The sequence below is a fragment of the Bos javanicus genome, chromosome 4, assembly GCF_032452875.1.
Source record: "Bos javanicus breed banteng chromosome 4, ARS-OSU_banteng_1.0, whole genome shotgun sequence".
NCBI classification, from domain to species: domain Eukaryota; kingdom Metazoa; phylum Chordata; class Mammalia; order Artiodactyla; family Bovidae; genus Bos; species Bos javanicus.
In genome coordinates this window covers 9,280,488-9,297,248 of record NC_083871.1, presented here as the reverse complement: position 1 = coordinate 9,297,248, position 16,761 = coordinate 9,280,488, and the positions used below count along the sequence as shown (strand labels likewise).

Genomic DNA, 16,761 nt, shown 5'->3' with positions numbered 1-16,761 from the left:
TCGGAATCACTAGAATGGAGCTTTGGGAACCTCCTCCCCCAGCCAACAAAATCAGATGCCCCAAAGCCTCATATTTATTAAGCTCCTTGAGTGGTTCTACTGTACACTCAATATTAAGAATTTCTAATAATCCATTACCATCCTTGATAAATATTGCATGTTTTGAGGATCATATAGTTTTATTTCAGTTAGCATTGAATGAGTTTTCATTATAACTTGCCTTATCTGAGATCTTCAAACACACCCTATACCTCCTATATTAATTCAACTTGACTCTAATGAAGCTGTATATTAATAAAAACATCTTTATAGAACAATTGCTGCATTCAAATGAACTTTCATCAAATTATCTCTACTTGGGAAAAAATATAGAGAGGATGAATGGTGTAAATTTTAAAAGAGATAAATGATAGATGTATTTGACCATAACTTTGTACATGCTAACTCATTATTGATTTTGAGAAATTCTCTGTATCCCTATATTATCCCTGCGAATGTAGATGCTTGCAAATAATGCATATTTGGCAATAAATATGAATATTTGAAATCCTTCTTCTTAAATAACTTGCTGAAAAAGGCATATTTTTTCAGACATATTTCTATGTATATGGGAGGAAAATATGTACTTTTAGCCATAACACTGTAGATAGAAAAAAAAATCTTGCAGTTTGTTTCTAGTGTAGGCTAAAAGTCATATTTTAGAGAACATTTTTAAGGATGCATTTGTAATGCTAGAAAAATTTCTCCTCCAAAAATGTCAACATAACATTTTAAATTAGGGCAGGCATGCTCATTACCTGAATTTGTCTAAAAATGCAACCCAGGCAATTGAAATTTTTCTTTTTCAACAAAATGTTTAAATTTAACGATGAGAAAAAATTTTCTCTATGAACATGGTGGTAACTTCATAAAGAATTAAAATCTTTAGTCACAGCTAGAAATACAGATCAAATTAATCTGAAATGGGGTGAATTAGGTAAACCGTTTCTCACATCCAGTGCTTCCTTAAAGGGCAAAACTACAATCATTTTGACAGGTGTGCTTCTGATGGAAACCATTGAGTTTTATCACCTGCAATTAAAAAACAGTGGGATTATCTTATTGTTCACTTGGAAGATGATGTTTGACATTCGTCAGTCACTGTCACTTTCTGACCTATTTCTAGGACAGACATAAAACATGAATCCGGAGGGAAATGTATTGAAAAGACACATAGGGTAACAAAAAGGGTAGCAAACAAGAGGATACGTAGCAAGAAACATGAAGAAAGATGACATCGGGAATACAAGGAAATCTGGTAGCATTAGAGGATGAGAGCTGATGTGCAGCCTACTTAGCAGAAAATGGGGTGTAGGGCAGTCAGTGAGGGATTGACCACTGAGAAAAACATGCTTTGAGAGGACAAAATGAAGAACAGAAGGAATTTAGGAAGCCAGTTTCTAAAAACTGGAATTGTGAAGAATGAGAATATGATGGGAATACTTCTTCTTCTAAAAAAAAAAAAAGATCCTCTAGCTGTTTCCAACAGCTAAATGTAGATGTGGCAGGTGGAATTCAAACACTCTAATTCTTAGAGCCTTGTCCTGCATTGATCTAGTCATACGTGTCCTTGAAATCAGGGGACCAGTCCCAGCTGGTGAGAGTCAGACAGTGAGAGAAAAGACTTGATCCAATATTGCTGGGTTAAGGATGGGAGAAGGGTGTCAAGAGTCAGGCGGGCAGCCTGTCTCTATAAGTTGGAAAAGGCAAGAAAATTGATGTTTCTCTAGAGCCTACTGAAAGAAACACAGCTATGCAAAACCTTGATATTCATAGTCCAGTGAATGTCACACTCTGAATTGTAAGACAGCGGATTTGTATTTTTCAAGTGTATGGTAATTTGTTACAGCAGCAACAAGAAACCAATACTCTAGACCCTGGGGGTCACCAAGGCACTAGAATGTCCAGCTGCCCTTTCTATATAAAAAAAAATAATGAGATAATGAAATGACTAACTGCACCCATGTAAGCCCTCAACCCTGCTACACTTTAGGCATTAAAATATATTCAGTATGTTCCAGTAATATCAAAGGAATATTTTCACAATCACTATCACTATAGTCAACAGGGACAAAGGACTCCTGCAATTCAATTAGTTAGCAGTCTGGTAGAGGAGCTTATTTCTAAAAGGAAGATATGACTCTCTTCCTGGTCATGATTTAGAGCAGCGCTGAAGAACTGCTGCCATATTACCCAAGTGTGCAACCTACCAGTTAGGTCAGAATTGTTAGCATCCACAAAGAAACTGAATTTGAAACGGTGAATCCCACGGTGGGTATGGAATGCAGAAAAACGCACTTATACTATAAAGGGCAACATCACTAGTTGATTAATATACAGAACCTTATTTGTGTCACTTAACCTTAAGGTTGCCCATTAACTTAATCTTCATCTGAATAAGTCTTGTAAAACATGCTTAGCCTGAAAAGAGCATGCAGGAACAATATATTAGTTTGCATTAGGCATTTTCAATTTCCATCAGCGATAAACATAACTTACAGAGGGAAGAAGGGAAGGGGAGGGAATTACGGGAGAGAAGAGTGAGGAGGGGAAGTGAAGAGGGGAGAATAATAGTTAGAATTATGTGTGTGCTAAGTCGCTTCAGTCGTGTCCGACTCTTTGCAAACCCCATGGACTGTAGCCCACCAGCCTCCTCTGTCCACGGGATTCTCCAGGGAAGAATAAAGAAAAAGAGAGAAAAGAAATATACAGTGAGGAGAGGAAGGATAACGTCTCTAGATCTAGTGCTTAAGTGAAAGTGAAGTCACCCAGTCGTATCCGACTCTTTGCAACCCCATGGGTTTTAGCCCACGGAATTTTCCAGGCAAGAGTACTGCAGTGGGTTACCATTTCCTTCTCCAGGGGATTTTCCTGACCCAGGGATCAAACCCGGGTCTCCCTCATTGCAGGCAGAGGCTTTGCCTCTGAGCCACCTGCTTAAGATGCTGTTATATAATTTATTTCTTTAATCCTCCCAACAACCATGTGAATTAGTAAAAAGTTGTGATTACTACCATTTTAGAGAAATGGATCTGAGGCTAAGAGCTAGTTGAGATTCAAACCACGTCTTGCAAATCCAAAATTCTTTTCCAAGATGACATTCAACCTCTTTGTGTCCACGAGTCTATTATCTTGAAATTGATTTTTTTGAAAAAGAGGAAGATGAAAGGTCATATTTCCAACTCAGGATTACGGCCTTATTCACCAGATGTGTCCACTCAGCTACCACTCTGTCTACTCCCATGAGACTCAGTTCTGAGAAAGACTGGTTGGCTTTGGTTTGCATTATATCCCTTTCTTTTGCACTGCTTCCAGTGCCAAATGACCCCAACCTGTCTGTCTTGAGGACATCAAGCAGACTATCTCAAGCTGCTTCACACATCTACCCCAGCTTCATTAATGAAGGAACTGACAGTTCTGAGGCACCTGTGCTGCTCTGTGAGGGCTCCCAATCCAGAGCGTCTGCCTGTGAATTCTGTTGCTTTTGGACCCGGAACATATTGTTAACCTTCCTACGGTTCTGACCTTTAAACACTCCTGGAGCGGAATTCTTGCCCCACACCAGCCCTCTCAAACAAAACCCTTCTTTCTCCTCATGAGGACTCAACCCCATTCAGTGCGGTAGGCACTGCAGATCAGTTCATCCTAAATTGAACCACAGTCTCATAAAAACTGGGGAAAATCCTGTGTGTGTCCCAGAGAACCCAAGTGTAGTGATAAAGTCAGAGGCCTGTGACCAAGAAAACTGCAGAAAGACCCCCAGTCTCCTTGAGTCCCTTCAGTGACTGGAACGTCCTTTTACAAAAGTAGTGGAAGGGAGTAGTCAAAGCCAAGAGTCTTCGAGATGTTTCAATCTCCTCCTTAATTAGCTCAGTGTGAGAGAGAGTGGAAACCCCTAGGGTTTGTACAGAGCTTCCCTGTTTATATGGAGAAGGAAATGGCAACCCACTCCAGTATTCTTGCCTGGAGAATCCCATGGACAGAGGAGCCTGGTGGGCTACAGTCCATGGGGTCACAAAGAGTTGGCCACGACTAAGCGACTTGCACACTTCACTCACTGTTTAGGGTTTGCAGTCTATTATTTCATTAGTGTCTCCATTTGACTCATGAAATCCTGTGTGTCAGACTCACTCAAGGAACTCCAGCGTGCTTAGCCCAGTCCAGACTGGACCCCAGGGTTCTGTCCCCCAGGCCAAGGTTCTTCCTCTGTAGAAGAACCTTCAGTGATGCAGGGACCTGCATAAAGAAACTGGAAATGTGAAATATGAGGAATAATAGCATAATACTAACACTTTAAAGAGATTTTCCAATAAACTAATTTACAGATTTTTCCCCCCACTAAAATTATGATACTCTGTGTCCTTGTCTAGATTGAAGTAATAAAAGCAGCATTTATTTTATTGACTGTTATGAGCTGAATGTTTGCTTCCCCACAAAATTCATATGTTGAAATCCTGATCCCCACCGTGTAGGTATGTGGAGGGAGGGTTCCATACTTAAGGAAATTTGTCTCTGGCATCTTGATCTTGGACTTCCCAGACCTCAGAACTATGTATGAGAAATAGCTGCCTGTTGTTTAAGCCACCCACTCCATGGTATTTTGTTACAGCAGCCTAAGCAGATGAAGACATTGCCTATGACTGCGATACAATGTCATCAGGCTATTCATCAATGTTTACAATGTTTGCAAGTCAAAAGTAAAGCCCATGCTGGAGGCACAAGTAAATCCATATTTTTCTCAATCCTATTTCATAAATGTAATGTTTAATTATTTAAAAATATGTGTTCACAATTTTAAGTATTCTTCTAAAGCAGCGTTTCTCAACTTTTGCACTTGGAATCAGACAGTTGTTTGTTGTTAGGGGCTGTTGTGTACATGTGAGATGTCTGGTATCCTGCCTGGCCTCTACTCACTAAATGCCCATAGTAACTCTACCCCTCAGTTATGACAGTTGAAAAGGAGTCCAGATATTGCCAAATATCTCCTGGGGCCAAAATTGCTCCCTATTGAGAACTTTGGCTTTAGAGTCAAATGTGTAGGTACCTCCTGAAATAATTACATTATCTGCACATCTTTTTATTTCTTTACATCGAGTTTAATTCAAAGATAGCAAGAATGGTGTTTTGGTTCAGCAACAAAGGCAGTGAAAATTTATGTGTATTTACAAGAAGATTGATAGGAATGGATGAATCAGAAGGATGACAAGAAGGATGAAGTCAATATAAAAAGGCGTAGACCAATTTGAAGAGCTCCGTGCAAATAGATATCAGAATGCCATGGATTTCCCAGTCCACACCCTACTTCTTCCAACTCCCAATAATCACCATAGAATTTTAAATTTATTTACTTCTTTTTCATTCCTGTAGATACAACTTTTCATTTGGGGGGAAAACATGGGTTCTAAACCTATTTACCTCTGAGAAGAAGTATGACAATTAAGTGTTGATGTATGGCCATTGGGGTGATCCCTGCTTGAGTTTGTAATCTCATTACAGTGAACTGTACTGACAGAAAAATAAAAGAAAGAAAACCATATGCAAAAGTCTAACAATTCCTTACAATCTGATAAACTCTAACATCAATCAGAAAACAAAACAAAACAAAACATTGTATTCCAAAGGAATACTTTTGAGAGTCTTTTATAAAAATAGCTACTTGACCTGGTTTCATAAGCAGCAAGAACAGGGCTCCAAGTGGCCACTTCAGTTTCTATCTCTGTGCCCCATTTCTCCAGAAGGCAGAGACAGAATGGCCAAGATATCAGTGTGGTTTGTTCCAATATACCTTCATGTTCCACTCAGCCTCTGGTGATTGGTACTCACTGTTAAGATCAGTTACAAAGGGCTGTATTCACTGGCTTTTCATACAGTAATGAATGAGGCTAAAACTACAGTGGAATAGTTTTAATGCTGGACTGGTGACTGCCACAGCTTTTACTCTATCTTGGAAGCACAATTTGATCCATCATCCCAGTTTGCCCAGGACTTTCCTGGTTTTACCACTGAAAATCCCACATCCCGAGAAATTCCTCAGTCCTGGACAAACCCAAACAGTGGTACCCAGTCTGACTTATGAGTTTTTGACAGAATATTTATTGAAGCCAACTTTTAGAAAGTATCTTCCAAGAGCTGGAAAGATAAGGTCAAGAACAGTATCTAAATCTGCCTTTAAAGTAAAAAAAACTCTCTAACAATCAAGCAGCACTTGGCATTTGGAATATACATTTAACTAGCCTGTATGACTTCCAGGTATTTGCTGCTGTGTTTGTGAAGATGAGCATTTCCAAGGGCAAGAGAACAGTCTGTCTCTGAGTGCTTCATTTAAGCAAGGACACGCTGCCAACTTGAAAAGAAATAAAGGCCACACTTTGTCTATGGGGGGATCCTGCAGTTATTCCCCTGCAAATTTAATTCAAACAGGTATAGAGATCTGAAACATGGAGATATCCACAAATTAGAGGATACTTGGATTTTAAAAAGGAAAGGAAAGAAAAGAAATCCAGGCCACTGAGAACTATCTCGAAACAGCAATAGTGTTTCCTTTTCATGGTAATCACTCTAGTCCTGTGAACATGTTTTGAAAGCCTATATTGTGAATGAAATTTCTTGAGATCATCTTTATATGAAATATGCATATTACCAATTTTAAAAGCTAAAAATTGTCTTCAAGCAAATTGATTTAAAAAGTAGCATGCGTGTATAAAATGTGCAAATCAATGCTATTCTAGTACTTTGCTTTTAGGATTATTAACTATATAAATATGACATTCAACTAGTGTATTAATGATTCCTTTAGAAAATTCAGTGTCATTTTATTTTTATCACTCAAAATTATACCTTTTTAGAATATCACTATCTTAAAAGGATTTATTTAGAGAAACTGCTTTTGGAAAATGTTATCTTTTCAAACAATTTTAAGAATCAGCTTGACCTATAAAACTGATGATAACCTTTAGAATATTTATTATATGTTCATTGTAAGATATAGATTATACTTGATCCTATCCATTACATGAGAAAGATTTCTGGGATAAATCCTTTTATTTGATCCATTATTAGGCTCCCAAACCAACTTATAAACGAAAGTCCCCAGTGGAAGTGTTATTAAACAGGAACTTGATTCTGTAATGGAGTAGAGACACGTGTCACCACAGCTCATGATAAAACTTAAGAAAATTAGTCTGGAGTCTCTCTTTTTATCACCAGGTTACCAATAATTTGTTTTGTCACTATAGTTATGGTTTTATCCATCCATTGTCAAAGTTATGACCAAACTGAATAGAAATATTTAAGCCCCAGAAGTTTTACAGAATTCTGAGTCATGAAGCTCAAAAACTGTTTCACAAATTCTAAAGGTATCTGCCAACAGTTCAAAATATGGATATAAATCCTACTACTCACCAGAATTAACTTTATCATGTTTGGCCTTTCCCTTGTAAGACCCCATTTCAAATGTAAGGGTCTTAAAATAAGTCTTGAATTTAAGGTTGTATCACAATTCCTTTTTAGTAATGTAACTGGGGAACTCTTATATGTAGTCCACATCTTATTTTTATTTCTACAGCTTAATCCTGCAAGACTTTTATGTTTGTATTAATATATTCCATGAAGTATTTATTGACAATATTCCTAGTGTCTACCTCAAGACATATGTAATGATCACATTTTGACTATCTCTTAGGCCCCAGTTACACAGAACATTATAATCAGAAATGTATCAGAGCTATCCAGTGCCATAACACTGGTTTCAATTAATTGCATGTACATTACATAAAATCTGGCTTATAGCCAACAGATGGATGAGAAAGCAATAAAAGAGCAGCTGAAGATGAACACAAATACACACTGAAAAATATGACATCCTTTAAAAAAATAAATATGTACCAGGATTGAAACATGGTATCATGGAAAGTGATCTGAAGTCACTCAAGTCCTGAAATGGTTTGTGGTTTAGGCATTTTTTTTAATTGGCCACCAACTCCTCACTGTGGTCTCCTTTCCTAGTTCACTGCTAGACTGAGAATGACAACTACAGCGGAAGGCTTCAGTGCTCTGAGGAGACAAAAGAACCAAGACCAACTCAGGCTAACAAGTGACTGCCTCAGACAAACCGAAAAATCCAGTCCAGCTGTTTTGCATATGTTTGACACTGACTGGCTTTGAGATTAAAAATATGACTTTCTGCCCCCCACAAAATATAAGTAAAAACTGGCCTTTTTTTTTTTTTTTAAACAGAGCATTAGAAAGCTTTCATACTATGCATAGATTTACTACAAAAGCTGAACCAAGCACACACACTGTAAGGGGGAAAATTGACTCCAATTGAGAGCTGGCTTAAAAAAATAAAATAGGCAAACCAAATAATTTGAAAATAGGGTTTGTCATGGAAACAGCTTATTAATGGGACCATATTCCCAGTAGCTTTATGGTTTTTCAGGCAAGTCTTATTTTGCCATCACTGTTACAAGAAACAAAAGAATACATTGGCTTTTTTATATGCTACACAATTTAAAAGTTGTTTTCTAAAAACAAAGCCTGGTGGTGACTTAAAACTGTCTTTTAAAGTTGCTTAAAGCTAGCATTATAAAACCTGTCTGCATTAAATGTATAGTTACATCATTTTAAGAACACCTATAATAAGAATGCTTTATATTTATTATTTGGATAGACTAATAATCTTAAATTTGTTTCCAGAAATTATCTGTTGAATTATCTAGTGAGAAGATGTTTTTAACTTAGCCTAAGCATTGTTATTTTTCATGTGCCTATACAATAAAACCTTCTTCAATATCGTCTAATACTAGATTAATGTAACAAAGAAAAAGAAACATAAAATTGCACCTTGGTAATTGAAATTGAATGCTCTTATTTTCAGTTAGATTTAATTTTGTCATCTGCCTTAAAATGATGATGATGACTTATGTGACAACTGCCTTACAACCATGAAACTAACTCTATTGTATTAAAGGTCTTCATTTCAGCCCCTTGTCATTTTATCACAAAATGTTTTCATGGGAAAATTTAATATAGGTATTTTTAGTGCATAAAGGGATAAGAGACTTATTTTCCAAAGGTATTTGAGGTTTTCCATCTGGAATTCTCCTTTTCTCATAACCTTATTTCCATATTGTAAAATATATAAGTAAACTTTGTATCTTTAATTTATAAAAATTAGTGTGTATATGTGTATATTTTATATATAGACATAGATATATACTTATATACACTACATATTATACATTTATATAAATTCTAAGAGTAGACCAACCAGATAATTCCTCTAGGGCAAGTTCTTTGAACAATATAAAAATGGGTCTTCAGAAACAAACAACAAAACAGCCTTATCCACCTAACTGCTGCTTAAAATGCTTATAAACACACAGGTAACCATTTATTGATTGCCTGTTTATGGTTTTGGAATATCCAAATATAAGATAACACCTCATAAAAATTGTGACAAAGATGATGGCTGATGATTTAAAAATCAACCTCCATATTATAGAAAGTTATGTAAATTTATTCTTTACAGAAAAAAAGCTATCATAAAATTAGAGTTTTCTTTTTAATAATCTTCTGCAGGTAAGGAAATAATTTGCAAACTTCTGTTATATTGTTTGTGTCATGGAAACAGATCTTTTCTAGGGACTTCACATCATCAATCACTACAATGGAAGCCAGTTAATTTTTTGGAAGGACTGGTCTGAAGGTTTAAAGATAGACTTTTTCATTGAATTCCTGAATTTATATACTGTGGGTTTGCCTACAGACACTATACAATGTAAAGACAGTTAGTGCATAGTGTAGACAGTTTCAGCTCTATTATTTTCAGGCGCAAAAATCATAGAATTTTGTACAAAACTTTGATTTTTTTTATTTGTGAAATTAAAAATATGGTATTATATATATATATATATATATAAACTTCTATTCCTCTATAAATATAGATGATTTTGTGATAGTGAACAGAATAAATGCATACCAAATTCAACGAGCATTGTCATTTTAGGGTATGACAGACATAGATAGATTTATGTCCTAAGTACGGGCATTTTTATAAAACTCTTACAAGTTTAAAACAATACAATCAGGAAGATTGCTTTTCTCCTCTTTTTCACAGAGAACTAAAGTGAATATTTTTAAATGGCTTTGAAAGATTACATTGGGCACATTTCTGTAAATCCAAAAAGGAACACACAGGATTTAGTGCAGAAGACCCGCAGCACAGATTCTCCCTTTAGCATACATGCCCATATTTTGTTTATTTCGGTGGCTAATCCCATCAATTATTCCACCTCCTTTACTTCATGGAATCTTACCAGGTTATTATTAGTGATGTGGATTGTTCCTCCCTCAGAATGTGTTGTTGAATAATAATCATATGTTACAATGTACAAATGTACAATGTACATTTTAAACTTTCTGACATATGTCTAATTATTATTTGATTGAAAATAAAGTACCACTTCATTTTGAGGACATCCATTACACTGACATCTCCTTCAAGTTTTCATATTCAGTTTACGGTCTTGCTCTCCTGTTAAGGAAAGCAAAGATCATCAGCTCCTTAACAAAGCTTTCCAGGTGACTTAGTGTTTCCACTTTTCAGAAAGGTAAATCTAAACAGGGGTGCTCTCAATCTTAAGAGGCAGTTTGCCAGGTATCCGTATGCAATTAGAATTGTCTCTCCCAACCCACACAAAGCTCCATGCCTCTTCCCCAAATCTCAGTAACCACATCTTTCCATGACGCTGGCCAAACCCATACCAGGTTTTAGACGCTAGAGAATGAAATGAGCTCATCCACCAAAAATGAGACTTAAAAAAGTTTGGCATTGGTTACCCCACTCACCCTCTAACCAACTTAGTTGGAAGGAGGGAGTGTCTGGGCGTTGGAGGCCTGAGCCAAGGAGCCCGGGGCTGCCCCTGCCCACATCCGTGGGCCTCCTAGAAGCCGGGGAAGGTTCTGGACTGTGAAAATTTCAGCTTCGGATAGTCTAAGGGCCCGTCTTGGCAATTGGGCTCCGGACAAGAGCAGACTTGGGATCGGCCGGGGCCCACCTTCCGATGTGGAAGCTTTGTGGATTTCTGTACCTGAGAGAGTCCCGACCCTAGCAAGGAAAGGGAGGGAGGGAGCAGAAAGGAGCGGGGAAGAGACCCATGTGGCGCGGCCCAGGCGCTCCCCACCCGCTGCAGGGAGGGGCGCGCCAGCACCCGCAGAAGCTCCGAGCGCTGCGCTGTGGTTTTCTATCTGTGCTGCTCTGAAAAGGGCTAGAAGGAAAAATGGTCAAGCCGCCCGAAATAATTAAAATTAAACAAACAAACAAGGAGAGTAAAAGAAAAACGCGTGAACGGTCATTTAAATACAAATATACTTACAAAAATCTTACACAGGCTATTTACAAGTCATAAAAGCGTACAGTCCTGGTACCAGAGCAAGAAAGGTCTGTCCATCCCCACCCCGCCTCTGGCAGTTGGGCCCTCGGGTCCCTGTGCCCCCGGGGACAGAAGCTTTTGCAGGAGCCTTGTTAAAAGCAGTGAATGGCTAGGGAGAGTAGCCAGACTTGGCCAGGATTCCACAGGGCCAGGGGGGCTGGGACCAGGCCGAGGGCTGGCGACCGGCTGGTCTCAGACGGTGGTCTCCCCCTGTTTGCTGTTGGTAAGCCGAGTGTAGAACTTCCTCCAGGAGTTGAGGGTCTTGCCGGACCAGATCCAGAAGCCTGACGTGATGCCCACGATGAGGGTCATAAGGTACTTGATCATGAAGACTGTGAAGTCGGGGCTCATGGGCGGGTGCGGCGGGGCGCCGCCCGCCTGGAGGTGGGGGCAGGGGATGGCATAGCTCTTGCAGCTCTGGGCCACCCAGCTGCGCTCCCACTGGTCCCGGAAGGCCTGCTCGTAGAAGTAGCAGGCGATGACGATGGTGGCCGGCACAGTGTAGAGAACGCTGAAGACGCCGATGCGCACCATGAGCTTCTCCAGCTTCTCGGTCTTGGTGCCGTCGTGCTTCATGATGGTGCGAATGCGGAAGAGGGACACGAAGCCGGCCAGGAGGAACGACGTGCCGATGAACAGGTACACGAAGAGGGGCGCCAGCACGAAGCCGCGCAGAGCGTCCACGTTGTTGAGCCCCACGAAGCACACCCCGCTTAGCACATCACCGTCCACCTGGCCCAGCGCCAGAATGGTGATGGTCTTGATGGCCGGCACGGCCCAGGCGGCCAGGTGAAAATACTGCGAGTTCGCCTCGATAGCTTCGTGGCCCCACTTCATGCCGGCTGCCAGGAACCAGGTGAGCGACAGGATCACCCACCAGATGGAGCTGGCCATGCTGAAGAAGTACAGCATCATGAAGAGGATGGTGCAGCCCTCCTTCTTGGTCCCCTGTGCCACGGTGCGCGCCCCGTCCTCCGCGAACTTGTCGTTACACACCACCCGGTCCTCCAGCAGGAAGCCGGCAATGTAGGCCACGGCCACCGCCGTGTAGCAGCCCGACAGGAAGATGATGGGCCGCTCAGGGTAGCTGAAGCGCCGCATGTCCACCAGGTAGGTAAGCACGGTGAAGAGCGTGGAGGCGCAGCATAGCACTGACCAGATGCCGATCCAGGTGCGTGAGAAGCGCAGCTCCTCAGGCCCGAAGTACATGAGCCCGTACACCTTGGTCGGTTCGCAGGGGGCGCCGCAGTCCTTCTCCCCCAGGAAGTGGTAGTTGAGGTAGGAGGGCACCTTGAGGGCGCGCGGGCACGAGAACTTGCCTCGCTCCGAAGCTCCGGCGCCCCCCGCGAAGCCGCCGCCCCGGTGACCTCCGCCTCCGTGCTGGGGGTTGCTAGTCCAGAACTCGGGCAGCAGCGAGGGCGTCGGGGTGCCCTTGTCCGACGTGTTCTGGCCCACGCACAGCTCGCCGGCGCCGTGCACCGGGAACTTCTCGCACTTGAGCGTGTCGGGCCACTGGAAGCCGAACTTGTTCATGAGCGCCTCGCAGCCCTGGCGCGCGCGCTCGCACAGCGAGCGACAGGGCGGCAGAGCCTGCTCCAGCACGGTGCACACGGGCGCGTACATGGAGCACAGGAAAAACTTGAGCTCGGCGGAGCACTGCACCTTCACCAGCGGGTAGAACTGGTGCACCTCGAGGCCCGCATCCTCCTGGTTCGTGTGGCCCAGCAGGTTGGGCATGATGGTCTGATTGTACGCGATGTCGGTGCACAGCGGGATGGAAATGGGCTGGCAGTAACCGTGGTCCGGTATAGAGATGCCCCGCTCGCCGTTGTACTGCTGCCCGCTCTGCTGTTGCTGAGGCGGCGGGGGCTGCTGCCCCGGCCCGGGCCCCTGGCCGGCCGCCTGCGCCCGGACCCCCAGCAGCAGCGGAGCCTCCAGCAGCCAAAGCAGTAGTAGTAGCCGACGCGCCAAGCGCCGGGAGTCAGCCGCGGGGCGGCGGCGGCTGCCCGCGTCCCCGCTCCCTTCCGCCGCCGGTACAGTGCGGAGCGCCCCAGCACAAAGTTCCCAGCTCCCGCCGCCGCCGCCGCCCCCGGCGGCTCGGGACTTCTTAGGCGCCTCCTCCTCAGCCATACTTTCTCGGCTCCTTTCTTGGCGCCGCTCGGCTGAAGCTGGCTGTGGCGCGGCTGGAGGATGCTCCCCCTGCTGCCGGGGCGATCTCCTCCCCGCCGGTGCCCTCCGTCGAGCCCGAGCCGTGCTCGGCCCGCTCCCCCGGCTCCCGCTCCGCGTCCCGCAGCCGCCGCCGCCGCGGAAACTTGCGATTCATGAAGCGCGGGCTGCGGGGAGAGCCCGGGTGGCTCGGGCGCGCCGAGGGTCGCGTCCCGCCTTCCTGGCCCTCGGCTAGCTGGCTCCTCGCAAGCGGCGCCGCGCTAGTGGCGGCGGCCGGGTAGAGCGCGCAACTCTCGGCAACCCAGCAGCCTCGGCTCCCCCCTGAGCCTCCGCCTCCTCCTCCGCCGCCGCCGCCTGACCATTTGTGTCAATCCCTCAACTCGCTCGCTCTCCTCTCCCTCGCGCGCCCTCCGACCGGTTTCCAGGCGCCCCGCAGTCTGTCTTTCACCAGGAGGGAGGAGCCTTGAAACCGACGCGGAACTGGAGGCTCAGGGACCGTCGCCCAATCGCTGCACTGGCTTCCCGGCGCAAAGGGCCCCAGCCGCCTGCTTCCCAGAGCGAAAGTCGGCGGCGGGCGGGAGAAGGAGGAGGCGGGAGGGGGAGCGGTGGCCGAGGCACCGCTCCGGCACAAAGAGTGGGTTTGCTATGAAGCGGGACAGGCTTGGTTGCTTTTGCTTTTGCGGAAGAAAGGGCGCGGACAAGTAGGAGAATGGTCCCATATGCTGCTGGAGATAATGAATAGGAGTCGGCCGACCGCGCGATTTAGCTTTTCTTTTCTTTTATCCATTTTTGTGTTTAAAAATCCTGCTCTGAACGCTGGTTACAAACAGCAGACCGAGCACTTCGATCCGAATAGATTCCTTTGACTTAAGGAACGCACGGCTTCCTTCGAGTTTGTATCTGTCGAGGTTTTATTTAAAATATTACTCTCAAATCCTAGAGCTCTCAGGCTGGGCTTGGCGGGCTTTGGGCGCGCCGTTTCCCCCAAGAAGTTCGCCGGATCGCCGTCAGATGAAAAACCACCACAACCAAACACAAACTTCGATAGCATTTAAAAAGTAAAGCCAGATCTACTGTCCACTGTTACTGTCTTTTCTGTAGTCAAACTCCTTTTTTCTCCTTTTTATCAATCCAGAAACAGAAGCAAAGGGAAACTACCCATTAAATATTTCGAGAGAAAAACTTGAGAGCCCTACCAAGGAGGAGAGAGTTCTGGATGCCTGAGACTCCAGAGGGGGTTCAGGGCAAAGCTGGGCTTGGAGGCAGCCTGGACCCTGGGGAGCTTCAGGGAGGCTTCCACAGGCCGGTACGCCCACGGCTCCGGGGGAAGTGTGCAAGGGTCAGACCTGGGCCAGTTGGGTTGGGCTGCAGAATGGTGTTCCACTCAGACGGAGAACAGCGGGATGCCAGTTCAACAAAACAAAACAATTCAGCCCACTTACATCCTTGTTGTTGTTTTCCTGTAAGATATTTTCAAGTAATGGTCTAACCAGTGACTCAGTTTTATCAATAAAATGCCACCGTATCATTAATTCTACCTAGGTTTTGTGGGCCTATGATTAGACTGTCTCTTGGGATCCTTTCCTACAGTTATTTTCTGTCTTTTGTTTATCCATTCATTTGTTTAATAAATACTTACCAAGCTCCTATTGTCCTAGAAGCACTGTTAGGTAGTAGAATACACAGATAGGCCAGACCTGGCCTAGCCTTACAGGTAGCAGAGTGCAGCAGGGCACAGAGATGAAGATCAGTTCTCTAAATGCACATCCCTAAGCTGAAGTCCATGGGTCTCTAAGAGTTGGACAGGACTGAATGACTTCCCTTTCACTTTTCACTTTCATGCATTGGAGAAGGAAATGGCAACCCACTCCAGTGTTCTTGCCTGGAGAATCCCAGGGACGGTGGAGCCTGATGGGCTGCCGTCTATGGGGTCACACAGAGTCGGACACGACTGAAGTGACTTAGCAGCAGCAGCAAGCTGAAGGAGGGGCTTTCCTGGTGACTCAGATGGTAAAGAATCCGCCTGCATTGCAGGAGACCTGGGTTCCATCCCTGGATGGGGAAGATCCCCTGGAGGACGGCATGGCAACCCATTCCAGTATTCTTGCCTGGAGAATTCCATGAACAGAGGGGCCTGGGGGCAATACAGTCCATGGGTCGCAAAGAGTCAGACACGACTGAGCCACTAAACACACACAAGCTCAAGGAACACAGGAGAGTAGCCAGCCAGTGGAAAAGGTGGGGAGGGATCTGATGGTGAGGTAGATGGAAGATGCAAAAGACAGGAGCTCCAAAGTGCTTAAATTGCCAAAGGGGGAGACACGGTGGGTGTGGCTGAGATATTATGGCAAGAGAAAATTTTAGCCCATACTCTAGTCAAAGTTATGGTTTTTCCAGTAGTCATGTATGGATGTGAGAGTTGGACTATAAAGAAAGCTGAGCACTGAAGAATTGATGCTTTTGAACTGTGGTGTTGGAGAAGAGAGTCCCTTGGACAGCAAGGGGATCCGACAAGATCATCCTAATGGAAATCAGTCCTGAATATTCATTGGACTGATGCTGAGGCTGAAACTCCAATGCTTTGGTCACCCGATGCAAAGAACTGACTCATTTGAAAAGACCCTGATGCTGGGAAAGATTGAAGGTGGGAGGAGAAGGGATGACAGGATGAGATGGTTGGATGGCATCACTGACTCAATGGACATGAGTTAGAATGAGCTCCAGGAGTTGGTGATGGACAGGGAGGCCTGGCATGCTGCCGTCCATGGGGTCACAAAGAGACATGACTGAGCGGCTGAACTGAACTGAAAACATTTGGGCTAAATTATACAGACAGAAAGGAGCTGTGGAGGCTGACTTTTCCCCACATGAGTGGGGAGTGGCTTCAGGGGTGGCTGAACAATATTGTTATAATTCATATCTGTTTGATATGTTAAGTTCAACTAAAATATAGCTTTTTCTTTTCTTTTTTAAACAGCAGTGCTCCTCAAACTGTGATCTCTGAACTAGCAGCAGCCCTTGGGAACTTGTTAAAAATTCAGGTTCTCTTGCCCCACCTAGGCCTTCCTGAGTCTGACATCCAGGTGAGTCTGATGCTAGAGAATAACTGTTGTGTTCTTTTCTA

At 43.8% G+C, this 16,761-nt stretch overlaps 1 protein-coding gene across 1 annotated transcript; it reads right to left on the bottom strand.

Moving 5' to 3' along the window:
• Window positions 1-11,389: 11,389 nt before the first annotated feature.
• FZD1 (frizzled class receptor 1) lies at window positions 11,390-14,194 on the bottom strand. Its single transcript, XM_061413383.1, has one exon. It carries the CDS (start codon window positions 13,599-13,601, stop codon window positions 11,664-11,666), a length of 1,938 nt encoding a protein of 645 aa, XP_061269367.1. The 5' UTR covers window positions 13,602-14,194; the 3' UTR covers window positions 11,390-11,663.
• Between the last annotated feature and the right edge of the window lie 2,567 nt (window positions 14,195-16,761).

Coding starts and splice junctions, on each gene's coding strand:
- FZD1 (XM_061413383.1), bottom strand. CDS start 13,601: ATGGCTGAGGAGGAGGCGCCTAAGAAGTCCCGAGCCGCCGGGGGCGGC.